The following is a 26,069-nucleotide window of genomic DNA, read 5'->3' on the forward strand; positions in this document are numbered from 1 at the left end:
AAACAAGTTTGTTTTTCAGTGGCTGTTTGTGCCGATGCCTAAAGGCCGAAACCCCATCAAAAGAAGAAAAAAAAAGAAAGAACAAAAAGTATCACATTAATATTTAAGAGACACATTTTTAGTAGTAAATATTTAAAAAAAATAAAATAAAATAAGCGATTGTAGGATACTTGGGTAGTTTTAGCTGTAGGCTGTGGTGTATCTTTGTTAAAGTGAAAAAAATATATTTGATGTTCAATTTTAAAAATGAGAATTGGAAAAAAAATTCAAATTTTCATTTGAAACTTTCATTTTTAAAAAATGTACAAAAATATTTAATAATTATTTTTATGTACGCTTTAAACATATCATGGGTCTTTTTAGATATGTTTTTAAAATGATTACCAAATTAATTTAAAACATATTTAAAACTCGTAAATATGGAACTGCAACTTATTCCTCTAAGTTGCTCTTGGAAGATTTTAGTTTTTCTGGTTTTGAAGAAAAATCTATAAAAAGTGTTATTGTTTTTAGAGACATTTTAAAAATATCTTCTAAGAATCATTGTTTTGTTAAGGCCAGCTATATTTTGACGCGAGGGTCCAAAAAAACGTCCCTGTTTGTTATCAAATCAAAAATTAAATGAAAGTAATCATTAATACTTTATCTAATCAATACTTTATCACCAGTTAAGCAATGAAACAATCCATTTACAAACACTGTCTAAAGAAAGCATTGATGAAATTCTTGACGAATAAAATAGAATGAAAATGCTTCAAAATAACCGTGATCAACTTCTTTGCTCTCGTGGTTATACTAATTGTAAATATTTTTGCACAAGACTCAATCAATACATTTATGCCCTCTTTCTATAGAATATGAAAACGAAGCCTTAACTCGACTAGTAGTTATCATTTCCACTTTTCTTAGATGTTTTGCAACTCAGGTTTTGAAAAATCTCCTTTGCCTCTAAGTTGATGCGACCGCAAGAATGCCACTTTGCTCCCTGTTGGGTGTTGAGTGTTTGGTTACACCGCCCTGTTTTGCGTTATGGCCAACTTGGAGAATAAGTAATTAATCGTGTAACGGTCAAGGGCCAATCAGACCTCGAGATCTCGACGCTGATTTTTTCGAAACCATTCAAATTTTAATTTCAAAATTTCAAAATACCGCACAGAAAATTAAACGATGCATTGAATTGTCAAGCTTTGATCAGGTAAGCAACTTAATCAGTCCTCGTTGATGGTTTAATCGACAATCGACGATTTAGCGTCCCAATTTCGAAAGAAATGAACGCTCGTTTCTACGGATAACGTACCATTGTGAGCGGAATATGATTGATCACACTCAATAAGGGTGCAAGAGAGATAGATTCAATAAGAGAATTTCGGCATTTGGTTTCCAGGGAGGCCAAATTGTGCTCGAGTAAATATCATGGCTCGGATTTTTACGGTTGTTGGTGCTGATTTGGAGTATAAACATAATCCTGCCCCTTGGACCGGTGTTATTTTGGTTTCTCAAGGAGAAAAATAGTGCAATAATCGTGTATGAAATAATAATCATAGACGTCATGCTTTTATTCTTTAACTACAAAAGCTATCCCAAAAGTTTTGAATCGGTCCACCGTAGGAGCAACAAAAAAAAAAAAAAAAAAAAAAAAAAAAAAAAAAAAAAAATGCAAATTGTGGTTTGCAGGGTTTTGCGTGGATCAACCCATAACCTACAAAATAAGAACTTGTTGAGCACATTTCGCCAAACTTTAACCGGAAGACAGTGGTCCGGAAGTCGCGCATCGTAATTTCTGACATTTTTCAGAACTGCAAAAAAGCTGTACGAGATAGGATAGTCTACATGAAGCTTTATTCGTTTATCTGACTGTACCGAGGATTTTAGCAAAATTACTGAATACTTTTTGAAAGTGGAACTCAAAAATGCTGAGACTACTCACGGAAGTTATGAAGTTAGTTGAAGAGGTTTCCGGTAAGCTCATCATGATGTTTTAGCAATTTGCCATAAGGAATCGCATGTGTGTTTTTTTTTTTTTTTTTTTTTTTTTTTTTTTTTTTTTTTGTCTAGTCAAAGTTTACAACGGCGACTTAAGCTGCTGTGCCAAGGAAAAATGCCGTATGAAAATTCGAGAATGGTCGAATTTCTTCCAATAAAATGTTTATAGTTGAGAAGGTTGACGAGTATTTTCCCTTGAAATTTTCAGGTAATTTAGATCTGATCGAAAAAAAAAAAAAATCTCCGAAAATTTCGAGGAAAAATCGCTGATTTCACTTAAAAATCATTTTTGATTAAAAGAAATGTGACCATGTCTGATATTCGCTGATTTCCCTTAGAAATCATTTTTTATTAAAAGAAATGTGGCAATGTCTGAAGGCTCATTCGGCATTCTACCTTACCAAGTCAATACCTATTTTTCACTGCATAATTTTAGGCAACAATACTAGTGAGTTTCCTCGCGATTATAAAAAAAACAACAAATCAACAAAGCGAGAAAAATGTTTTGACTTGCAGAATACAGGGTATTTCGGGCGTTTTTTTCGGGACCCAGGACCATCCACGGGATTGAGCCAGATCTCAGCGCAGGAACGGACGGTTGAAAACGGCGTGTAAGTGACAAAATAACTCAATTTGCGACAGATTGCTGCGACGTGAACAGTCGAGAGGCGAAGAGGGGGGTGGGGCGGTGGCAAGTGCGATCAAGCTGGGATGCTTTCTAGACGTCATGCTAGATTAGGGATCTCGCGGCGACAATTGGGACTAGGTCTGGGGCACGGCCGCGATGATGGTCGCCCGTCACTGCGTCGCGTCGCGTCGGGACGCCGCGCGCCGCCACCGCTTGAATTCGACGCCAACGGCGCTCAGTGACATGAGTCCGGATTCCTCGAATATGAATCAACACAGTAACGGCAAATAATTGCAGTGAATTTTGCAGTGTTTAAGATAGAGAAAATAAGTGATGCACAACACACGTTGGCAAAAATCACCAACACTCACTGGAAAAAAAAACATATCGACGGTGAAACTACCAAACCACGTATCTCGTTTGCGGTGTTTAAAAATCTAAGCTCACGTTTTATTTTTTTGAAGTAGACCAAATCAATATCATTCTTTGAAATTTTCACGGAATTTTCTCCGCACGAAGAGGAAAAATCACAGAAATTTTCAAGACTGGATGTTGAGTAGTTTTTCATTTAAAAAATAAAGTATGACAGGAAGACTGCGACGTCGCAAACCGAGATACGTGGTTTGGTAGTTTCACCGTCGATATTGGATCTAGAGTCCAGACTCTTAAAAACATTGACAAGAAAAAATTCTCTTGATTCAATCAGATTTATTAAATCAAGAACCAAGCCTCTTAATTTGAGCGGATTTCCTTTTGATTTAAGCTTAAATCTGATTGAATCAAGAGTCCTTTTTCTTGTCAATGTTTTAAAGAGTCTGGACTCTAGATACAATGTGTTTTTTTCCAGTGCTCTTGTCGGAAGTAATGCACAGTTAAAAATGTCCGTGTTTATGTTTACTTAGGGTTGCTTTGAATTACTATTTTTTTGTATGATCAATAAAAAGGACTTGGTTGATGAACCAAATTTGACGCGTTGGGTGCAAGAACGGCTTTCCTAGGTTGCGGTGTTCCAGAGTCTCCAGTGCTAATTTTTGTTTTAGAGAGTAAACTATAGGGTGAGTTTTCTGAAATTTTACATTTTTACAACTGTAAAATCATAAAGAATGTCCAGTAAAAGTTACAACACATTATATATATTCGCTTTAATTATAATGGATGACACGTTAGCTCAAGATTTGCCCCTTCTGCACCTAGCGCTTCATTTCTTGGGAGTCCTGTCTATATCTACATGTAGATCTCATCTATCTCTACGTTTATCCTGTCTATCTAGATAGAGGATTCCATTGTGAACATGCGAAATCCTAACATCGTTGCAGATCGTGGAACATTTGCACACTATTTTTTCTAAAAAAACATCCGACTTAACCGTATGTGCGATATGAACGGCAAGGTGTGACAGTGCCGTTGATGGTGCCATCAAACCCACTTTTTGGTGTCTCCTCTAGCAGCATGACCACTCTTCAAAAGGATTGACCAGTTGAAACGGTCGCTAATTAATTTCTTTCAACTGTTGCCAAAGTCTCTCTCATATTTGAGTCTACTTTTTAGAGATGTTGCGGCACTAAATATAGTTTGGACAACCAGATTTTCTAAATTCCACATTGAACCACGAGCGCTTTTGTGCGTCCTTTTGCTGAATTGCTAGGAAAAACCATACCCGCTTTGACAATCAGAGAAGTCCTCCAAAGGACTGCAAACCTCCTGTGATAACCCGTGAAAAATCCACGAAAACAACTGAAGGGATTAGCAGGATTTATCAAAAAAATCCCAATCGAATAATGCTGAAATTTCTAACAATAATTTAAGCCCACACCCATGCTCACACTGAAAAAAAAAATCTCAGTGTATTTACTAAGAAAAGGGTAAAATTACCAAGAATTCCAGGTTCTATTTGATCCCAGTTTTTTCTTGGTAAAATTACCATTTTTAGAAATTTCGGTAAAATTATTGAACTTTCTCGGTAATTTTACTGGACTTTGGTAAAAACGCCAATATTTTTAATCGACTGTGGTAGAATTACCGAGATAAAATGGCCAAGTTACCGGGAATTGATTACCAATAAAAGTGGTATTCTTACCTGAAAAAAAAACAGTAAAAATACCGGTTTTTAGGTAAGCTTACCAGTCTGTCTTGGTAAAATTACCAATAATTGGTAAAAAAAAGTGAGATGGTAAAGGTACCAACGGACCTTGGTAAAAACGCCGAGAATTTTTTTTTAGTGAATGCGGTAAAGAATTCAATTGGTAAGCAGTTCGCTTAAAACGGTGCCAAATTATTAATCACAATTACTTCGGCGCGTGCGTGGAAAAAGCAACTCCATCATCAGCAAGTTTCGATGGTCTTCCTTTCCTCGAAGCATGACCATCGCGGCTAGATTCGGGTTGCGTCCGATGAAATGAGACCGATTGCGCATCATCACACGCTGCAGCGCCCGAAAATCGACACCGGGTCTCGATCAATGGTAACCGTGCGACAATTCCAGTTAATTGCAACGGGCAATTGGACTCATTTCTCCGGGCTAGCCTTTGTTGTTGTTATTGTTTTAGCGTTCCCATACAGTCGCCGAGTCTTCCTTTCGGAGGCGACTCCTCAGTCAACATTGGCTCGGCCGTGAAATCGAAGATCAAACTGGAGCATCCGGCATATCGATACTCTGTAAACGATAGATCGACTCAGCTCGACATCCATTATGCACGATAGAATCGATCGATTTGCGAGGGATCGAAGCTGCATTTGCTTGGTACAGTTAACTTCGCGCCGTGCACCAAAGCCGAAAACAAAAACTAGGAAGCGCATGTAACAATTAAAGTGGTTACGTGTCATTGTCTCTCCCTCGCTGTCAATTTTTGATGACTCCGAAAATAGGATGCCTCTCGTAAAGTGTTTTTCCACTGGGCGCCACTGCTCGAACGTAAACAAACATGACCTTCTTGGATTTTTCGCGGCCTCTGAGAGCAAGGGTTAGTGATCTCGAAGTGATTTGGTTTTAGCGCCTTAAGTTTCAAGCTACATTGAGATAGAAAAATCATAATTTTTGTCTGATACCTGAGCAATCAGTCATATAGGAAAAACTTCAAATTTCGGTCACTGTTTGTTTTTTTCAGCATTTTAAAATTAAACTAGGAGGCAACGCCCCCTCACCCCCTCGCGATCTAACCCCCCCCCCCCCCCCCGGTAGCTTTTCGCATCTCATGCGGGTGCGTTACGCCTTACTCTTATAATTTCATATTATAAAGTAAGATCTGAAAAAATCCGTTCTGAGGTTAATCAAGAACGAGTTTAAATATCCGATATAGCCTTTCTCGGGAAGAAAATTGATAGAGAGGGAAAGACTTTCGATCTTTAAAACTATTAATTAGGTTTAAAACGAAACTCACTTTGAGCAAGGGCAAGAAGTAGGTTAGAGATGATAACCAATCTGCATAATAGTAGAGGTGCTACCCTGTGCATGACTGTAGGAACATCATAACGGAGACCTGCAACAAAAAATCAGAATGTGTTGAAATAATTACGTCCAGCTATCTATCTGCAAAGAAAATGAATGTGAAACTTTCCTTATAAAAATGACCGATAGAACAGCGTCGAAATGGCAGTAGCGTCGAATGTTAAATTTCATACTGAATTTAAGTGACACCTGTTAAATCTTCTTCAGGCATCACATAAGACCAGTAAAAATTTAACTATGACATTGTTTTACCGGTCAGTTTTATCAGGGATTCAGCATAAACAAGTATGTGAACATTGGGAAGGGGAAATCGGAAAAAATAGGATTTGCACTTTTCTTTTAGTGTAGCCAATTAGTTTATGCGGTCAATTTGAAAAAATTTCTCTATATGCCGGGTGATCCAGACTACCCGTCTACTATCTCTATCCGAAGAACCACTGAACATCGAGTTCTGAGGGCCAGGCCCGTCATGAGGATGGGGATACTGGGTCCATGGTACTGGGGCCCGGGCCTTCTAATTCAGACACCGTCCAGTGCATTCATTCTAGACGCCACACAGTGGATCGAGTCAATGGAAGAGGTTGGACAAAATTTGGAAACTTTAAAAGCTTATAACTCCGTTCATTGAAAACGATGAAATTTTAAAGACGGCTCCAATGGTTTCCTCGTGAAATTTTCTTCTAGAGGTCTCCCCTCAAATTATTAAATGTGACGAATTAAACATCAAAATTTGCAGTTTTAGTCACATTTCATGTCCGACGTTTCTGATTGGCTCGATCCACCGTGCGTGATGCATTTGACCGCACTGGAAAAAAAAAAAAAAAAAACACATTGGATCTAGAGTCCAGACTCTTGAAAACATTGACAAGAAAAAATACTCTTAATTCAATCAGATTTAAGCTTAAATCAAAAGGAAACCCGCTCAAATTAAGAGGCTTGGTTCTCGATTTAAACAAAAATCCGATTGAATCAAGAGTCTTTTTTCTGTCGATGTTTTTAAGAGTCTGGACTCTAGATCCAATGTGTTTTTTTTCCCCCAGTGCGAGACTTTGCTAAATATGCTCCACTTCGTTGGCGAAAATTGTTTAGAACTCCGAGGTTGGGACAGGTAAGTAGTGAAGAAAACCTCTCAAGCCAATTCCAACACCATGAATATGCACTAGAGGCCCTACTCGACTCGAGTTGAGATTTTAGCACGGAGGCGTGAGTGAGTGAAAATGGACGTAATCGCGGGTTATTTTCCCGGACTCCTCGGAGGTAGGAGCCGCGAAGCTCCTTTGTTTGATCAGAGTGTGAGTGTGTTTGGACGGTGGACGTCGAGCACGGGACGGGATGGCGTGCAAGTTGTGTTTGAACTCCATGCCCCTGTCCGAATGCAAATCCTCTTTCACGGGCGCCAGCCACACCGCGCACCGCCGCGCCGCGAGTTTACTGACCCCGCGTCTCGTGGCGCCGCGATGCCTGCCACCCGCAATGCATGGTTTTGAAACTGAATCGTAACACTGAAAGCATAAAAACTCAGGTTGTAAAAGCTGCACTTGCGGGCTATAAAGCCACACCTCCATTTTGGGTTCAGTGGTCGGCGCAACGGGTGCTACACCTGGAACTTTCGGCCTCTCAGACCGGAATATGCGGTATGTGTATAATTGAAAAAATCAGAAAAAATGTCTAACGTCTTTTCTGAACGCCCCCCCATCCCCAAAGTACTCTGAAATTACGTGACAAAACACCTAAAGGCAATCTACCGCAGAAGAGGGGCCATTATCGATATGAACACGGAGAAAAAAACTTCGTGCGTGGGACCCGAAGTTGAGGTCATATAGATCTCTAAAGTTTTCGGATCGCGTATCTAAAAACTTGAGGTCCAACTGCCGAAGTGCGAGCCAGACATCTGGAGTATTTCGATATATACCGAAGGGTTCGGGTCCCACATCTGAAGTACTCCGGCACATACCGAAGTGCCTCGATGTCTGACCCGAACTTCGGCAGCTCGACCTCAAGTTTTCGGATGCGTGATCAGAAAACTTCAGAGATCCATATGACCTCAACCTCGGGTCCCATGCACGGAGTTTTTTCTCCGTGAAGATTTGACCATAAATACAACTGTATCAAATTGTTTTTAAAATCAATTGTGTTCTCACTTTTCTATATTTTCCTCGCCAACAGTTCAGTTGGCAATACAGTAGAGCAGAACTTGTACAGTTCAAATCGTTTTCACTGAAAAACTACGAAATAAGGAAGCACCTGTTGAGTGAGGATCCTATAGACATAAAATGACAGCTTACATCTGACAATTCTTTGTTCTCAAACGAGATTGGATTTCTCTCTGGGATTTCTCAGCAATGATTTTTATAGAACGAGAATGAGAAACATCGCGATATAGCCCTTTGTAGCATTTTCCCTGAGTGTCATAAAAACGTGAAGTAGAGATTTATCCACGCTGCGATACACAGACTGTTGCTTTCATTTCTTCCATTTGCCTCAGATATGTGTACTGTACATTCTGTACATTTATACGAGATGGGATGGTTTTATTGGAATCCTCTATGAAATAGTTTATTCGATGACAAAGCAGTAGCACAACCAGCTGTAGATTTCACTTTTTCTTTCATAATAACAAAATGAAAATAACCAGATGAACTTTTGCGGCAATTATCTTGACATTTCTCAACAACTTTTGCCCCCATTGAGTGCTCCTATCATTACATGGGCTGATATAACTGATGATCATTTTGACACAGGGCCAAATAAGGTAATAAACCGAAATAGATTATACGAATATTTTAAAGGTAATTTTTCGTACTCCTGCCAAGACCGAGAACTAAAACCGCGATTGAATGCGCTAATACCAAACTTTCGATTCTACTAGTTTCAGTACCGTCATTTCTCAAAAATTTGTCAAGCTTCATAAACGAAAAATAACAAATTAGTGAAAGCGTGAGTTTTTCAAAAAATTTTTAAAAGTCTTAAGCTTCATCGTACCCCACCAACATTTGGGTGTAGGTATATTCTATGGAATCCACCTGGATTGAAGCCTTATTTTTGACAACTCAAATTTGTGAATTTTTCCGAGGAGGTGGAGGGGCGGACTGTGCCGAAGCACGACCAGACGATGTAACATGGAGCTATAAAGGTTAAAATGGGATGGATTTATGAAAGTTTCCAGTTCTGATGAAATTATTTTCTTCCGGCAGCTTCTCTTCTTGCTAGATTCCATGGATTTCGTAGTGATTTTTTTCACGATTTTATAGGATTTCATTGGATTTCTCCACGATTTCATAATAATCGAGGTGTATTCATTAATTTAAATCGTTCGATTACCCTTATTCTCTGAGAATTTGCATAGAAAGTTATTCTAAAGAATGTGCGTTACTTAAATGATAGACAAAAACATATACTGATGTTAATTACGTCGGCTTATTGTTCATTGGTCCTCTAGGAAATATGTATTAATTTTAACCAACTAAATATGATTTTGTTCCGCACGCAACCGATCAAGTATCTTAATTGTTGTTAACCTCCATAAGATCATAATAAGTTTATTTTCCTTGACAGGAACATTCAAAACTAACCGTGCCTTCGTTAGTGAGAACTGTTGGATTTTTCGCGAAGGCCCCAGAAATGCGTGGCAAGTCTGGAGGGGAAAAGCACGAAAACGGTTTTCGTGTTTTCATACTTACACGCTAATACATTTTCAGATGAAAAGTCCATTTACCTAACGGTACACGGAGGCTGCACCGCGCTCTGTTCGCCGTGCAGCAAGCACGTTTGTCGAAATCGGACAGAAGTAAGTGCTTTCACAGTGTTGCGAACTGGAAATGCGCTAATTTCCCGCGGCACGGCACGGTTCGCCTCGTCTCGTCGCGTCGGCTGCTTCTCCGTCAGGTCTAAATTCCTGCGTTGCCACGGATTCTGAATCCGCACTGAAAAAAAATTCTCGGCGTTTTAACCACAGTCCGTTGGTACCTTTACCATCTCACATGTTTTATCAATTATTGGTAAGTTTACCAAGACAGACCGGTAAGCTTACCTAAAAACCGGTATTTTTACTGTTTTTCAGGTAAGAATACCACTTTTATTGGTAATCAATTCCCGGTAACTTTGCCATTTTATCTCAGTAATTCTACCACAGTCGATAAAAAATATTGGCGTTTTTACCAAGGTCCAGTAAAATTACCGAGAAAGTTCAATAATTTTACCGAGATTTCTCGGTAAAATTACCAATTCCATCAATGGTAATTTTACCAAAAAAAAACTAGGATCAAATAGAACCCTGCGTTCTTGGTAATTTTATCCTTTTCTTAGTAAATACACCGAGATTTGTTTTTTTCAGTGCGCCTCATGTCTTGTCATTCCCTTTAATGCAAAATCATAACAGTAACGCACAATGCCTGAGGCGCGAAATTTTTGGAGGTTGGACCGTGGAGCGGTCAGGAGGCGTACCCCCTATTTTCATTTCGTTGTAAAGCAGTATTTCAAATAATAAGTTTCAGGAGGCTGATTCTGAAATTGACTGGAAAAAAACATAGGATCTAGAGTCCAGACTCTTAAAATCATCGACAAAAAAATATACTCTTGATTCAATCAGATTTAAGCTTAAATCAAGAACCAAGCCTCTTAATTTGAGCGGATTTCCTTTTGATTTAAGCTTAAATCTGATTGAATCGAGAGTATTTTTTCTTATCAATGTTTTCAAGAGTCTGGACTCTAGATCCAATGTGTTTTTTTTTCCAGTGAGTGTTTATCGTGTTAGAGGGTTGACCGCCCTTTTCGGTCCTAAGAGCTCCATATTCCGACTTGTGCGTTTGTGCGTAAACTCTCCTCATACAGCCTATAAGTACTCTTTGACGACCATGAGCTTCCTTTAGGGTGTAGAGGATCCTAATAGTAGATTTTTTTTCTCGAGAACAAATCACCAGTCTCACGTTGCTCTCTCGCGATGACGCCGACGACGGGAGGAATTTCCTTGGAAGCTACAAAATCCAAGAAAGCGAGGATAATGAAACGTTGAAACGAAACGCACTTAACACTTTCCAGCGACGACCGGTGCCATGGAAAAGGCCGAGTGAAATTTTGATTCATTAAACGCGAGCCCGAGGTGTCTTTTATTGATTGTGTGAAAAATTGCGGGCATTCATTTCGGTGGGAACCTCCGGGTTTCCTATACATAAATATACAACCGACCGATGCTGCCAACGTGTACCGAGTTAATAGGCTTTTTTATCCGGTATCAACTATTATTAGTGTATATTTGACAACATTTTTGTTGAATTGTCCGACTAAGACGGAAAAAGAGGGGAGAGGAAAGGGAACTGCGTTTTAAAAGAAAGAAAAAACCTGAGAATGCAATAAACCTGCAGCATTGGGCCGCGGTTCTGTTTGAACATCAGCTGTATTCGCACGCTTTCATTAGTTCATAATCTTAATTAGTGGCTGACGTATCTCAATCAATAAACATGATTTACAACTTTATATCATAAGCATAATAATTTTCGTTCAAAGTTGAACTTTCATACCCAATCGACTCTCTTACAATACTAGTAAAATTAGGAGACTCAAACGCGCGGGTAAGAAAGTAGACTAAATATCATGCAAAACATTTTAAGACCGTTGTCAAAACAACTCACGGTCGTTCAGAAAATCGATAACTGTCATAAATTCACATAGTATTATTTGGGTCAGGTAATATTTGAGTTTGATTAAGGATCAGTTTTTAACAACCGTAAGCGATGGTGAATTTGGGAAACCGTTTTGGCTTTGTGTTCTATGTTTTCTATACCTGAGCCAGAGTTCAGACGTTATTCTAAGCTCTTTGTGAAACTATGTATTATTGTAATGCTTCATATATTGTGCGTGATATATTGAGAGGTAAATTGTGCGCGTTTACGACGGCGCAGAGATACAACTATTCGTACTCGATGGACGTCCAAGCCGCATCTGAAAAATTGAAGGCGCGATGACGCGAAGCGTGATCTCTCAATGCTCTGCTATATGCTGTCAATGAGGTGTCGCTCAGAGTCGGAAGAAAAGTAAAAAAAGAGGCCCGAACACATCTCTCCTACTTTCGGCTGTGTTACTCACGTAGTGCTTGAAGCACCATTACGAATAAGATAGACGCAAACAAACACAATATGGAAATAAAGCGAGGGAAATTATGCGCGTTTACGACGGCGCAGAGATACAACTATTCGTACTTGATGGACGTCTGTGCTGCATCTGAAAAATTGAAGGCGCGATGACGCAAAGCGTGAGCTCTTCATTTTTGTAATTTTGCGTTAGCTTTTATTTTTTTTTTTTATTTTTTTTTATTTTATTTTATATTTTTTTTTATTTTTTTTTTTAATACACTAGAGGGCTCCGCCCCCTGGCCGCTCCGCGGCCCAACCCCCTCGTAGATTCTGTCAATTCATGATTAAAATATCACACAATTTTTTTTAATTCCCATTATTCTTGTAATTTTTATTAATACTGCTGAAGTTCTGTTAGATACTTATTCATTCAAAACATCATCATCAATTTAGCTACAAACTTACTTCAATTAAGTTTGGAATTTTAAGATAAGGTGAATAATCTGTTTGAAACGGTTTATATGGGATAAAACATGATGGATGGAAAGTAAACATGATGGCCTTTTTTGTGTGTACGTCCGTGTCATTCCGCATTCTCATTGGTCTTTCATTAACCAATCAGAAAACGTCATTGAAAATCCCCGGGAAATTTAAGTGTATTCTTCCGTAAATCATTCGATATCAATGATAGGTAGACACGGATAAAAATGGGATGTATTTCTTCTAATTAACCAGGATAAAATGGAGGAATATTACCTATACAGGATAGTCCTGGAAAAACGGGATGTACCTCTATTAATAAACTGGGATGAAGGGAAGGATATCGATCTTTATGTATCGCTCTTCGATATATCGTTTGATTTAAAGGAGTATTGACTGGGATAAAAGGTGATTTCCTCTCATTAACCAGTATAAAAGGTAGTAATATTACCTATACAGGATAGTCTTGGAAATAATGGGATGTACCTTTATTAATAAACCGGGATGAAGGGAAGGATATCGATCTTCGTGTATCGCTCTTCGATATATCGTTTGTTCTAAAGCAGTATTGACTGGGATAAACGGGATTTCTTCATAATAACCGGGATAAAAGGGAGGAATTTTACCTATACAGGATAGTCATGGATAAAACGGGATGTAACTATGTCGAGAAACCGGGATAACAGGAAGGATATCGATCTTCGATACATCGTTTGTTCTAAAGCAGTTTTGACTGGGATAAAACGGGATTTCTTCATAGTGACCGGGATAATATGCAGTAATTTTACCTATACAGGATAGTCATGAATAAAACGGGATGTAACTATGTCGAGAAACCGGGATAACAGGAAGGATATCGATCTTCGATACATCGTTTGTTCTAAAGCAGTTTTGACTGGGATAAAACGGGATTTCTTCATAATAACCGGGATAAAAGGGAGGAATTTTACCTATACAGGATAGTCATGGATAAAACGGGATGTAACAATGTTAAGAAACCGGGTTAACAGGTCGGGCTTCTCCGATTTTATCCCGGTCGTGATTTAGGGATTTTATCGTCAAAAAATGGGAAAATTGGGGAGAGGAACAGGCAGCCTCGCCGTATTGTGATTATCGATACATGCGATTATCTGTTTGATGTGTTTTTTGTGTTTGTTGTGTGTTTAGTGTCACAAAAAACACATCAAATGCATCATGAAACACAGCAAACACATCCAACACATCATGAAACACAATCAAACACATCAAACACATCAAACACATCATGAAACACAGCAAGCACATCATGAAACACATAAAACACATCAAACACAACAAACACATCATGAAACACAATCAAACACATCAAACACAGCAAACACATCATGAAAAACAGCAAACACATCAAACACATCATGAAACACAATCAAACACAACAAACACACCATGAAACACAATCAAACAAATCAAACACATCAAACTGACAATCGCATGTATCGATAATCGCAATGACAATTTTACCTAAACAGGATAGTCATGGATAATCCCGTTGTATCCCAGTCAATACTGCTTTAGAAGAAACGATGTATCGAAGATCGATACACAAAGATCGATATCCTTCCTGTTATCCCGGTTTCTTTATGTAGGTACATCCCGTTTGTTCCAAGACTATCCTGTATAGGTAATATTCCTACCTTTTATACTGGTTAATGAGAAGAAATCACCTTTTACACCAGTCAATACTCCTTTAAATGAAACGATATATCGAATATCGATAAAACACATCAAACTGATAATCGCATGTATCCATAATCGCAACACGGCGATGCTGCGGTTGCTTAGCAACCGCGGACCCGTTCCTCTCCTCAATTTTCCCATTTTTTGACGATAAAATCCCTAAATCACGACCGGGATAAAATCGGAGTAGCCCGACCTGTTATCCCGGTTTCTTAACATTGTTACATCCCGTTTTATCCATGACTATCCTGTATAGGTAAAATTCCTCCCTTTTATCCCGGTTATTATGAAGAAATCCCGTTTTATCCCAGTCAAAACTGCTTTAGAACAAACGATGTATCGAAGATCGATATCCTTCCTGTTATCCCGGTTTCTCGACATAGTTACATCCCGTTTTATTCATGACTATCCTGTATAGGTAAAATTACTGCATATTATCCCGGTCACTATGAAGAAATCCCGTTTTATCCCAGTCAATACTGCTTTAGAACAAACGATGTATCGAAGATCGATATCCTTCCTGTTATCCCGGTTTCTTAACATAGTTACATCCCGTTTTATCCATGACTATCCTGTATAGGTAAAATTCCTCCCTTTTATCCCGGTTATTATGAAGAAATCCCGTTTTATCCCAGTCAATACTGCTTTAGAACAAATGATGTATCGAAGATCGATACACAAAGATCGATATCCTTCCTGTTATCCCGGTTTTTATGTAAGGTACATCCCGTTATTTCCAAGACTATCCTGTATAGGTAATATTACTACCTTTTATACTGGTTAATGAGAAGAAATCACCTTTTATCCCAGTCAATATTCCTTTTAATCAAACGATATATCGAAGAGCGATACATAAAGATCGATATCCTTCCCTTCATCCCAGTTTATTAATAGAGGTACATCCCGTTTTTCCAGGACTATCCTGTATAGGTAATATTCCTCCATTTTATCCTGCTTAATTAGAAGAAATACATCCTATTTTTATCCGTGTCTACCTATCATTAATATCGAATGATTTACGGAAGAATACCTTTAAATTTCCCGGGGATTTTCAATGACGTTTTCTGATTGGTTAATGAAAGACCAATGAGAATGCGAAATGACACGGACGTACACACAAAAAAGGCCTTATTTTTCTTTACTATAGTAAGAAGATTACAGCGTCTTTACAGCACTACCCTGCAGAACTGGATGAAAAAACCAAAAACCAAAACATCATCTTGCGTATCTAATACTGAAAAATACGGCGAAGTCGACTCATCTTCGCCAAAATTGTCGGTTAGGCGGTTTTGTTTCCTAGCCCCCGATGATTTTCGATGCCTAAGTCTAAAATCTACACAAATAATAGAACTTTGGCAATGAAAGTTTTTTGGTTCAAAACAAAACAATTTTAATTATAGATTTGTTTGCTTCAGTCGCGAGGGGTGTTTTCACGCGGCATTGATCGGGAGATCGAATAAGGCAGTCACTAAATCAGCCAGCAACAATGAAACTCTTAATCTTTGATCTTCAGAGTTCTCTGGTGGCCTGCAACATTAAACGTGACCTTAAAACTCCTAACTAAGGTGGGAAGATCAGCGGTGGAAAGGAAAAGTCGGGTCAGATCCAAATGAAAGGTAATAAAAAGAAACTTTTAGTCGTGGTACCTCTCACTATTGAAAGCACAACTGCCCATCACTTTTACGACACGAGACCGAAACCAGTAACGAAGCTTCAGTTTTAATTCCAAAGGCTTCCGAGATTCACTAGAAGGACCGCTTCATGCATTCTGAAATTATTTGAACATTTCAACATTCAAAGAAATGAAAGCCTTTTTTAATCAGTCATTCTTAAGTGGCAAACTTTTTAAAGAAGAAAAAACCCCGAAGATAATTAAAATTCTTCAATATTCACATCGTGAAGTTCGCTTGTGCAAGCCCGCGTATAATTTTCAGACTTTAAACACTTGTCTCGAAATAACAAATATGTACCATTTCATTCTATAATTTGTTCCGACAAATATTTTTCCAAGCTTCGAATACAAAGATTCTGGTTGAAGGAGGGAGGGGGGACTAATTTTTTCATCACTAATAAATACCATTTCAGGGAGAATTTCATTTCCATCTATGCTCACGCTAATTTTCGATATTAAATTACCATTACAAGTTACAAGCGTGAGCTGCAAGGACCAGTAATCGTCCGAGAGGTACCAGCCTTCGTAACTGTACGAGCAAATGACTGTTTATTATCACTCAAAGTAATTTGTAGCAAATACTTTTGGAGAACCATCCTCCTTTTACTTCTCAGTCATGCTCAGATACAAGCAATTTTGAGTCGAATCCTCGGCGAAAATCATCAAATAGTTGTTGAAGCGGAACAAACGTTCTTCAGTTCCTAATTTTTGGCGCTCTATAACGACTACCGAGACCAGTGGCGTGGCGTGAATTGCGATATATCGATTGTTATGCCATTTAAACTACGGAAAAGGATCGATAAACAGGGTGTTCGCAGTGAACACCTTGACAAGCGATTCTTTACCATAGATTTAAATAGCGCAACAATCGATACATCGAAATTCACGCCACGCCACTGACCGAGACGTTGCCGCATAAAATTCAATGGGAGAGGTACTCAGGCATTCTTCTGAATTTTATTGCATTGTTTGTGGTTTTTGAGAGTTTTTTGGAAATTCTTTTGATTTTTGCTGAGGATTTAAGATTATTGGATGGATAAAATTCAAGTATTTTTGGAGCTGTCGGCAAATCGAATGGGGGAAAATATTCTTTGCCTGCAGAAAGAAAAGTATTGATAATTCCTCTTACTTTAAAGATTCCTCACATTCATGCGAATTTTAACAGTCAACAATAACTATATTTCAAAGGAACTAAAGTTTCGCAACAATGCTGGGTTGGCAGAGTTGACCCCAAAAAATCGGCGGGGTCATTATGACAGCTGGTGGCAAACAAGATCCAGTGACTGTCAGAGGACACGACGCGAAGCGACGGACTGGGTTGTGATTAGGATCTAATCGATTCAGAGTGCGCTATTTTCCAGAAAATTGAAATATCAGCGCTCTCAGCTCATTGTCAACGATTTTATTTTTGACTCTCCCGAAAAACAACTTGAGCTTGACAACGTGTCGCTTGATTTCCTTATCACTGTCGCGCACATAGTATTGAGAACTTGGACGGATTAAGTCAAATAAAAAAGATCTTTGTTGCGTTAGAAGGTAGCTATAGTGCAAAATAAAAGTGCAAGATTATCTCACACAAAAAACTCTTTTGTTTTCATTTTTCGTCCAAGTTTTTCGGCACGATTGTCACTTGTATGCCAAAAACTAGCAGGTCTAGTCGTGTGTATAAGTTTTCTGGCCAAAACGAGGCCCTGACGATTGCAATTGTGCCGAAAAGCTTGGACCACAAATAAAAATAAAAGCGTTTATAATTTATGTAAGTTATTCTTGCACTTTTATTCAGCATTATGGCTACCTCCTCACGTAACAAAGTAAGTAAGTTCTACTAGGATTATTTTACATATCATCAATGAAAAAAAACTGTAGTTTATTTGAGTCGCGTGCAAGAATGGAGACCACTGCAAAATTTGTTTCGAAATAATGGTTGAAAAGCCTTCAAATAAAAAATAATTCGTTTTAAAAAAGCACAAAAAAATCACTGCTTTAAAATGAAAGATACATAAAGTTTAATTGAAATTAATTATTTTTAGTGACGCGTTAGCGCACAGTTGATTTTAGAGGAAAATTGTGTCATAGAAAGACATACTTATGAACGCCTTTTGTAGTCACAATAATGCATGTTAAGGAAATATTCTACACTAAAATTTTGTGTAAATCATCCCAACCTAGATCTTGAATATTGTAGGTAAACCAGTTCTTTCACCGACGTGACATTGAGAAATATTTTAGACCATGAAAATAACTCGGTAAGTAGTGAAAAACCAATCCTTAAAAATCAACGAGGCTTTCATTTTACCATTAATAACTTGTAATACAATCAAAATGCATCCTCCAAAACAAAGAGTGCTCTGTCCTCTTTTGTGGATACTCCATGACCATTATTGCAGTTGCCGATGAAAGGAACACGATATTATCGCAACGAGAGTCTCAAGTCAAGATCTTAGACAAATCTCTTCAATCCAAGCAAAATAATCCCAACTTGGTCGAAACCAGCCAAGGGTACTTTTTTACGCGTCTTATGGAGAAGATTTATACTCAGCGGCATTACGGTTGGTTAAACGTAAAGTGTGAGCATTGCCTGATTTCGTAACTTTTCTCGAATTTTATCATTTTACCCTAACTCCACGAAATTAGAGGTGAACTACATTAGAGACTGGTGGATAAAATTAAGTCGGTATGATTTTTTAGATGTCCTTTAAAACACTCCACTAATCGATTGTTTTGAGCCCAAATCGGGTTTTTCGCTGTCCTGAATATTCTGAGTTCCCACTTTGTGGCACACTTCGTCTGACTTAATCTGATTCGTTTGCAGGTCTATCATGTTTAACCATAAAAACAAGTCGTGACAAGCGAAATCCACCAATTTCTTTATCTTTACGTTGCAATTATTTTTAATTGCAACGAAAATTCGTATTTAGCCAAAAAAGGCTCCATTTAATCTTCAAACTAAAATCTCAAACTCCTCTTTCCTTAGCACATCGACGTCACTTTGCACCGTTGCGAACTTGTTTATTCTTTAAATGGAAAACTACTTTGATGTCAATTCTTGAAACTATCCATGATTTCTGTTCTGTGAGCAAAATATTCAGCGAAAATTTTGAGCAGTCATGTTGCGTCATTTTTCTTAATAAAAATAACATGGGGTCAGGAATCAATTTTGAAACTCCGCAAACGAAATATGCGGTTTGGGACTTTTGCCGCTGTCATTCATCATGTTGAATTCGTCAAATGATTTTATTATCTAACGTTACTTTGTATATTTAATAAAATTTAGATTATTTAAATCATGTAGCTAGATAAACACTGGGAAAAAAACACATTGGATCTAGAGTCCAGACTCTTGAAAACACTGACAAGAAAAGGACTCTTGATTCAATCAGATTTAAGCTTAAATCAAAAGGAAATCCGCTTAAATTATGAGGCTTGGTTCTTGATTTAAGCTTAAATCTGATTGAATCAAAGAGTATTTTTTCTTGTCGATGTTTTTAAGAGTCTGGACTATAGATCCAATGTGTTTTTTTTTTCCAGTGCAAGACATATTCTTAAAATAGTTACGTTTTACTCAAATAAAAAGACTTCAAAAAAGAAAAAAAAATGAATAAATAAAGAAGAAGAAAAATCGTCAAATACGTCATACTGCTAATTCAGTCCCGGTTCACCGCGAGTCCACAAAATTCCTCCATGCCGAAAAACACAGGATCTCGCGGGATTGATGCATGTAGGGATACAATGTCATTACGTGTGAAGAATCCTTTTTCCTGCGATGATATCAGGCCGGACAAGCCGTCGCTCCTCTGACGTAAGGGCGTATCTCAATTTCCACATGACCCCCGAAAAGCATAGAAATATACGGAGAACAGGGCTCACTTGAGAATAGAGATACGCCCTTACGTCAGAAGAGCGACAAGCGAGGGAAACCGTAGGTAAGCGGAGCGCAAGTTGGTGGATTCCGGGCCGCGGAGTAAGTAAGTAAGTCCGCGATGACAGAAAAGAAGAAAAGTACCGCACGATCATTTAACAATAGATCTACGATCTGCTCGTCGCCGCGGTGCGCTACGCCACGCCACGCCACGTCCGGCGTGTTAATAACCCCAGTTGCCACTTTTTAGCCACCGGCTCACAATGAAAATCCCCGGATTTCGACGGGCCCACGGGCTCTTCCAACTCAATTACCGAATTTGTCCTCTCCGTGGTCACTGTTTTAGTGGGTCGGAATTCCTTAATTCGGGAGGAAAGTGGGCCTCGAAGTAAGCCGGACGACCTTGTTCAATGGTGGCTTACTCCAGACTGAAAATCGTAAATGGACCCCTAGACTGATTCTGATTTTTGATGAGCGGGAAGATCGAATTGATGCATTGAAAAACGTTAATATCTTTCTTAGTAATTCATCTTCAGTGATTTTCGTTTTACAAATCGTGTTCTACGTGAAATTTCGTTGGGATATCTGAAATTAGAACCTCGCTCAATGGTCCGTTGCACCCTGAAGGCAGCAGACAATGCCTCTGAGATTTTTCATGTATCCGCACGCCTGGAGACTTTAACGCGGAGGCAGAAAAAACAACTGAACCTCACCACGATTGATTCGCATACTGCATTTTTAGCTTTTTTTAAATGACTTCACAAATACACATAAAACTGCACATTTGCAACAATTTGCGCAATAAGTAGACCGTTTTAGTGATGACGTAACATTTCGAAATATATCGCGATTTTAGGCATGGTGCCCTATAACCGAAATTCGGTCGGTTCGATTTACATGGTATTTCCCATAAGGAACGGAAAGTCAATTTTCAAACGCTGATTCTGGTCGTTTCAGACAATTTCTGCCGGATTTTTTTGCGATTATGAGATCTTTATATCCTCAAATGTACGTTTCTGACTAGTGAATCCTCAATATCGCATCGGATACATCAGAAAGAAACGTACATTAAAGGATATAAAAAACTTATAATCGCAAGAAAAACCGACAAAAACGGTCTGAAACTACCCAGAATTAGCGTTTGAAAATTGACTTTCCGTTCCCCATGGAAAATCCCATGTAAATCGAATCGACCGAATCCCGGTTAGGGCACTACGCCTAAAATTGCGATATATCCCGAAATGTGACGTAACACTAAAACGGTCTATCAGTGAAATTAAGTTTCAACCACGGTATCAACTTTTTAATTTACGATTGGTTACGAAAAATATGAATGTCCTGCTCACATAAAAAACCATAGTCTATACTTGTATCAAATCGAGCAATACAAAGTTTCTTTGCAGGCTTCTCAACAAGCTGTGTTCCTTTTTCACACTGCGTTCTTATTCTCCAAAATATAAACAACTAACTTGCAATGGCTGAGGTGAAGCGATCGATAAACCAAAGCGTCATGTACAAGAACATATACCTGATGGAGAATGAATTAATATAGACAATCTTACAATCCAATTACACTGGAAAAAAACACATTGGATCTAGAGTCCAGACTCTTAATAACATCTACAAGAAAAAGTAATTTTGATTCAATCAGAATCTAGCTTAAATAAAGAACCAAGCCTCTTAATTTAAGCGGAAACGTTTTGATTCAAGCAAAAATCCGATTGAATCAAGAGTATTTTTTCTTGTCAATGTTTTCAAGAGTCTGGACTCTAGACCCATGTGTTTTTTTTTTTTTCAGTGTAGACAGTATTTCACACCGAAACCCGGCAGCGTTGCTTAAAATTCCTAAAAGCACGGTTTATCAGGAGACGGTTGTGGTCCGAACACACGCAAAAAAATCTGAGGACGCCCGTAAATATATAGAAACTTTCCAGTAAACGCCTTCCTTGTTTAAAATTCTCTCCTCGATTTTTCTCTCGGGAAACTGCTGCGTGACAATTGATGGCAAGTCCGACCGGGGGACTTATTTTCACGAACCCCGTGTACGCTCAGTTTTCACACCGTATCACGAGCCATTATTGAAGTCCTCTCTCGTTTTAATCTTATCCTCAGCGCGTGAATCTATGACGTGAGTTCAGGATGAAGTATATGGTTCAAATATAAAAACACCACGCAATCTTCCCCTGTAATCCGTCGTCGTGAAATATTCCGGTAAAGTACTTTTTTTATTCTGTAATAACTGTATAGGGGTAGAAAGTAGTAACATTTTTGTTTCGACCACTCTAGGAGTGCCATAAAATCTAAAAAAATAATCAAAGCTTTTCAGTGGCAAGGCGTGAACGATCAATAATATTCCCCATTTAAAGCTGTGGCGAAGAATCGAGTATTAAGGTGTTCGTTGTGAACAACTTGTTTACCGATCCTTTCCCATAGGTTCAAATGGCAGATTAATCGATATATCGCAAAGCGCAACACGCCATTAGAATTTTTCGATACAGCCTTATGCTGAAGATATATATCTCAGGGCCGTACATGTGACCATTCATTCCTCGCCCTTAATGCTTAAGGCTCGAAGGGGCCTATAATAATAAAGAAGAGCGACTACAAAGAGAAACCTTAGAAGTCAAGCTTTAAATGTGAATTTTACATCGAAAATTGAATGAATTATGATGCTTTAGTCATACAGGCAGCCTGTTTTGTTTCTCCAAAAATGATGATATGCCATTAAATTCTTCACTCAGAATTGAGGACTGGGTGTTGCAGTGCTCTCTTATAAGAGCTGGATGAAGATCCTTGATTAGTACCTAAAATGCTTAAAATGCATGAAATGTCATTACAAATTGACGTATTTCTGCCAAACGGAACTATGTGCATTAAGACATGAACCCTGAGACTCATAAGAATGAACGCATAACAGGGCTCACGTTATAATACACATAGTTCCGTTTGGCAGAAATACGTCAAATAGTGTAGACAGACACTAAAAAGTGCTCGGTTCAATCATGCATGATGATTCTTGAATTTCCCGCCAATAGTTTTTATTATCTCGATTCTAATTGTATTTCTCCAGGAACAAGAAAAAATGCTCGTGTCAAGAAGAAAATGAATTAAATTGAAGAGCATCACTCTTGATCTAAGAAAAACATTTTTTGACACCAAAAAGATTTTTTTTGTTAGTGAATTTCATGCCAATAAAAGAATAAGTTAAAATTTGTAAATTTCGATTCCCCAATTATTGCAGATTTCTTTCAGAAAATACAAGTAAGATTTTTTTTGTTCACTGGAAAAAAAACACATTGGATCAAGAGTCCAGACTCTTAAAAACGTCGACAAGAAAAAATACTCTTGATTCCATCAGACTTTTGCTTAAATCAAGAACCAAGCCTCTTAATTTGAGCGGATTTCGTTTTGATTCAAGCAAAAATCTGATTGAATCAAGAGTATTTTCTCTTGTCGATGTTTTCAAGAGTCTGGACTCTAGATCCAATGTGTTATTTTTCCAGTGTTGCTAATTTTACGTAAAAAACTAAGCGCTATGAAAATTGCGACTCTCAATCTCGGAGACGGTTAATCTGCGCACTGAAAACTCTTCACCGGAAAGTTCAGCGCCGTAACGACGGCGGCGAAACCCGGGGACATCTCCATTTCCTCCCTTGCCTTGCGTGTGGCACTATCTGAAAAGAGTCATCAGGAAAAATCACGTCCGTAGTTGAGTACACCACTCACCCAGATACTCCGTATCCAGCTTGGAATTGTTCCACAGTGTGATACCGTCAATTGGACAACGGAATCAATTCGACTAACAATAAAAAAGAAAAAAAGAGAAATAGCGATGGACGAGGAGGGGGCGGGGAGACGATGGAGGGGGACGACGGGGCTTTGGAAACAGTTATAGAGCAACTACTGATTAAGACGCCACTTATTTCGAGTCGGATGAGTCGGATGCCGGAGCGGAGCCGTGGAGGGTCTCGGCTCTCGGAAGGACGGAGAGGACGGCAACCTGCCGCTTGCAACGCTGCTCCGTGTTCGTGCAATGATTCGGGCATGAAGTAATAAATTAACGCTGATTGCTGGGTCTTCTCGTGTTTGATATCTGCCCCGGGCCACGTTGCCGCTGGCCTGCCCGCGACCACTGATGGAAAATTTCATTAAATGTATTCCCGTGATTTCATGAAATTTTTTTGAAAATTTTGGGGATGCATTCAGAGGGCCGAGGAACGAGTAAAGAGCACTGGAAAAAAAAACACATTGGATCTAGAGTCCAGACTCTTGAAAACATCGACAAGAAAAAATACTCTTGATTCAATCAGATTTGTGCTTAAATCAAAAGGAAATCCGCTCAAATTAAGAGGCTCGGTTCTTGATTTAAGCCAAAATCCGATTGAATCAAGAGTATTTTCTCTTGTCGATGAGAAATCATCAAGAAAATCAATTTGGAATTTATGGAAAATGGGAGTGAGCAGGCAAGCCTTGTCATCTCAAGAGATGCTGACAAGCGAGAAGAGAAAATATGTTGAATTACTCGAAGAGCCCTTTCCTATCTCAAGAGGGTAGCAGTGTCAACTCCGCACTGGAAAAAAAAACACATTGGATCTAGAGTCCAGACTCTTGAAAACATTGACAAGAAAAAATGCTCTTGATTCAATCAGATTTAAGCTTAAATTAAAAGGAAATCCGCTCAAATTAAGAGGCTTGGTTCTTGAAGTAAGCAAAAATCCGATTGAATCAAGAGTATTTTTTCTTGTCGATGTTTTTAAGAGTCTGGACTCTAGATCCAATGTGGTTTTTTTTCCAGTGAAGAGTGATTCTCACTTTTGACATTTTTCACCCCAAGCCTAAAACATTTATGCGTTGCAAATGTTCCGCTCGGTCTGAAGGTTAGGAATGAATGTGTAGATGAAACATTATACCCGAAATTTTGTTCTACGAACAATTTCTCAACTCGCCTCGTACACAGCGTCTACTCTTATTTGGACGTATTTCTATCAAACAGACCTATGTGGAGGTGAGAAATATGGGGTGTGCTCGTTAGTTCTCTTTGCGTAAGAGTGAATGAGAATAATAAAGCGCCAGTGACGTCAGCGGCAATGAAGGAGCGGGAGCGGAACGAAGGCGAACGTCGTCGGGGGGCTTTAACTCATGAGCCCTGTTCACAACGCTCTCTTGCCATGCCCGCGGCTCATGAGTTCCGCATTCAGTTGGCACATAGGTCTGTTTGATAGAATGTAAAATCCCGCTTTTCCAATTCTTCAAAAGGAATCACGCACACTTTTACATTGCTTCTTATGCAGCTTTCTAGAGCACACCCCATATTTCTCACCTCCACATAGGTCTGTTTGGTAGAAATACGTCCATTTGTAGTCACTGCGCTGAACAATATTTAATTTTTGAAATTTCATTTACACGGAGTCGTAGAAACTTTTTTTTTAGGCTTACTTTCCTTACCTGTCGTTTAAATCTCCAAAAAATACATATTCGGCTCCGTATTTAATTAAAACTTTTATTAGCAAGATGATATACGTTTGAATTTTTCTAAAACCTTCCTCTTTTAAATATTTTTATCAGTCTTTTTAGTAGTTCCTTAAAAATTGAATCTATAATAGTCGCTTGGAATCCTAAGATAGCACACTCACAATTTTAGTAATTGAATCGTCAAAGCACTTTCGCCTTTTATACATTATGCCGTATTTCTTAGTTACAAAAAAAAATGTCTGTTGCCGGACGATTTTATCCCGGGCGTTACTGTTGAGGGGAAAAAGCGGAGTTATTGCAGATATCACATGCATTCTTACGTACTATAACGTATTTCCAGTTCTTCATTTAGCGTGTACCTGTGCAATGCACAGGTGAGATAATCTCAGAGACTCAGGTACGATCATACACATCTGACGTATTGGCAAATAGTATATCCTTAATTGTAGTACACAAACGTGAAAGGTGTTGCGTGATCGTCTAAATGTCTTTAAAGTGCAATTATGACACGCAAAGTGCTACACATAGATTTACACGCCTTCGTTGTGGTGAAGTGACACTTGATTCCCAAGTAATTCCATTTCTGACCTTTAATTGTGGTGCAAAGAACATTTTCTCTCAAACGCGAGAGTGAAAGGTCATTCCATCTTCGCTGCAGGTCATCGCGCCAGGTGTAATTAAATTGAGATTCCGATTGAACGGCCCCCGCCGGTGTTTGGTTTATAATAATGAAACATCCTCAAAAT

The 26,069-nt window shown here is 38.6% G+C and overlaps 1 protein-coding gene across 1 annotated transcript in view; it reads right to left on the bottom strand.

Moving 5' to 3' along the window:
• Positions 1–26,069, bottom strand: part of LOC109034148 (protocadherin-15) — a 132,931-nt gene that overhangs the window by 87,997 nt on the left and 18,865 nt on the right. Inside the window, exon 2 of the mRNA XM_019047145.2 lies at positions 5,989–6,087. Within this exon, the coding sequence (XP_018902690.1) occupies positions 5,989–6,061 (73 nt within the window). The 5' untranslated portion in view covers positions 6,062–6,087. The remainder of the gene's footprint in view (positions 1–5,988; positions 6,088–26,069) is intronic.

Source organism: Bemisia tabaci, chromosome 4 (assembly GCF_918797505.1).
Source record: "Bemisia tabaci chromosome 4, PGI_BMITA_v3".
Lineage (NCBI taxonomy): Eukaryota > Metazoa > Arthropoda > Insecta > Hemiptera > Aleyrodidae > Bemisia > Bemisia tabaci.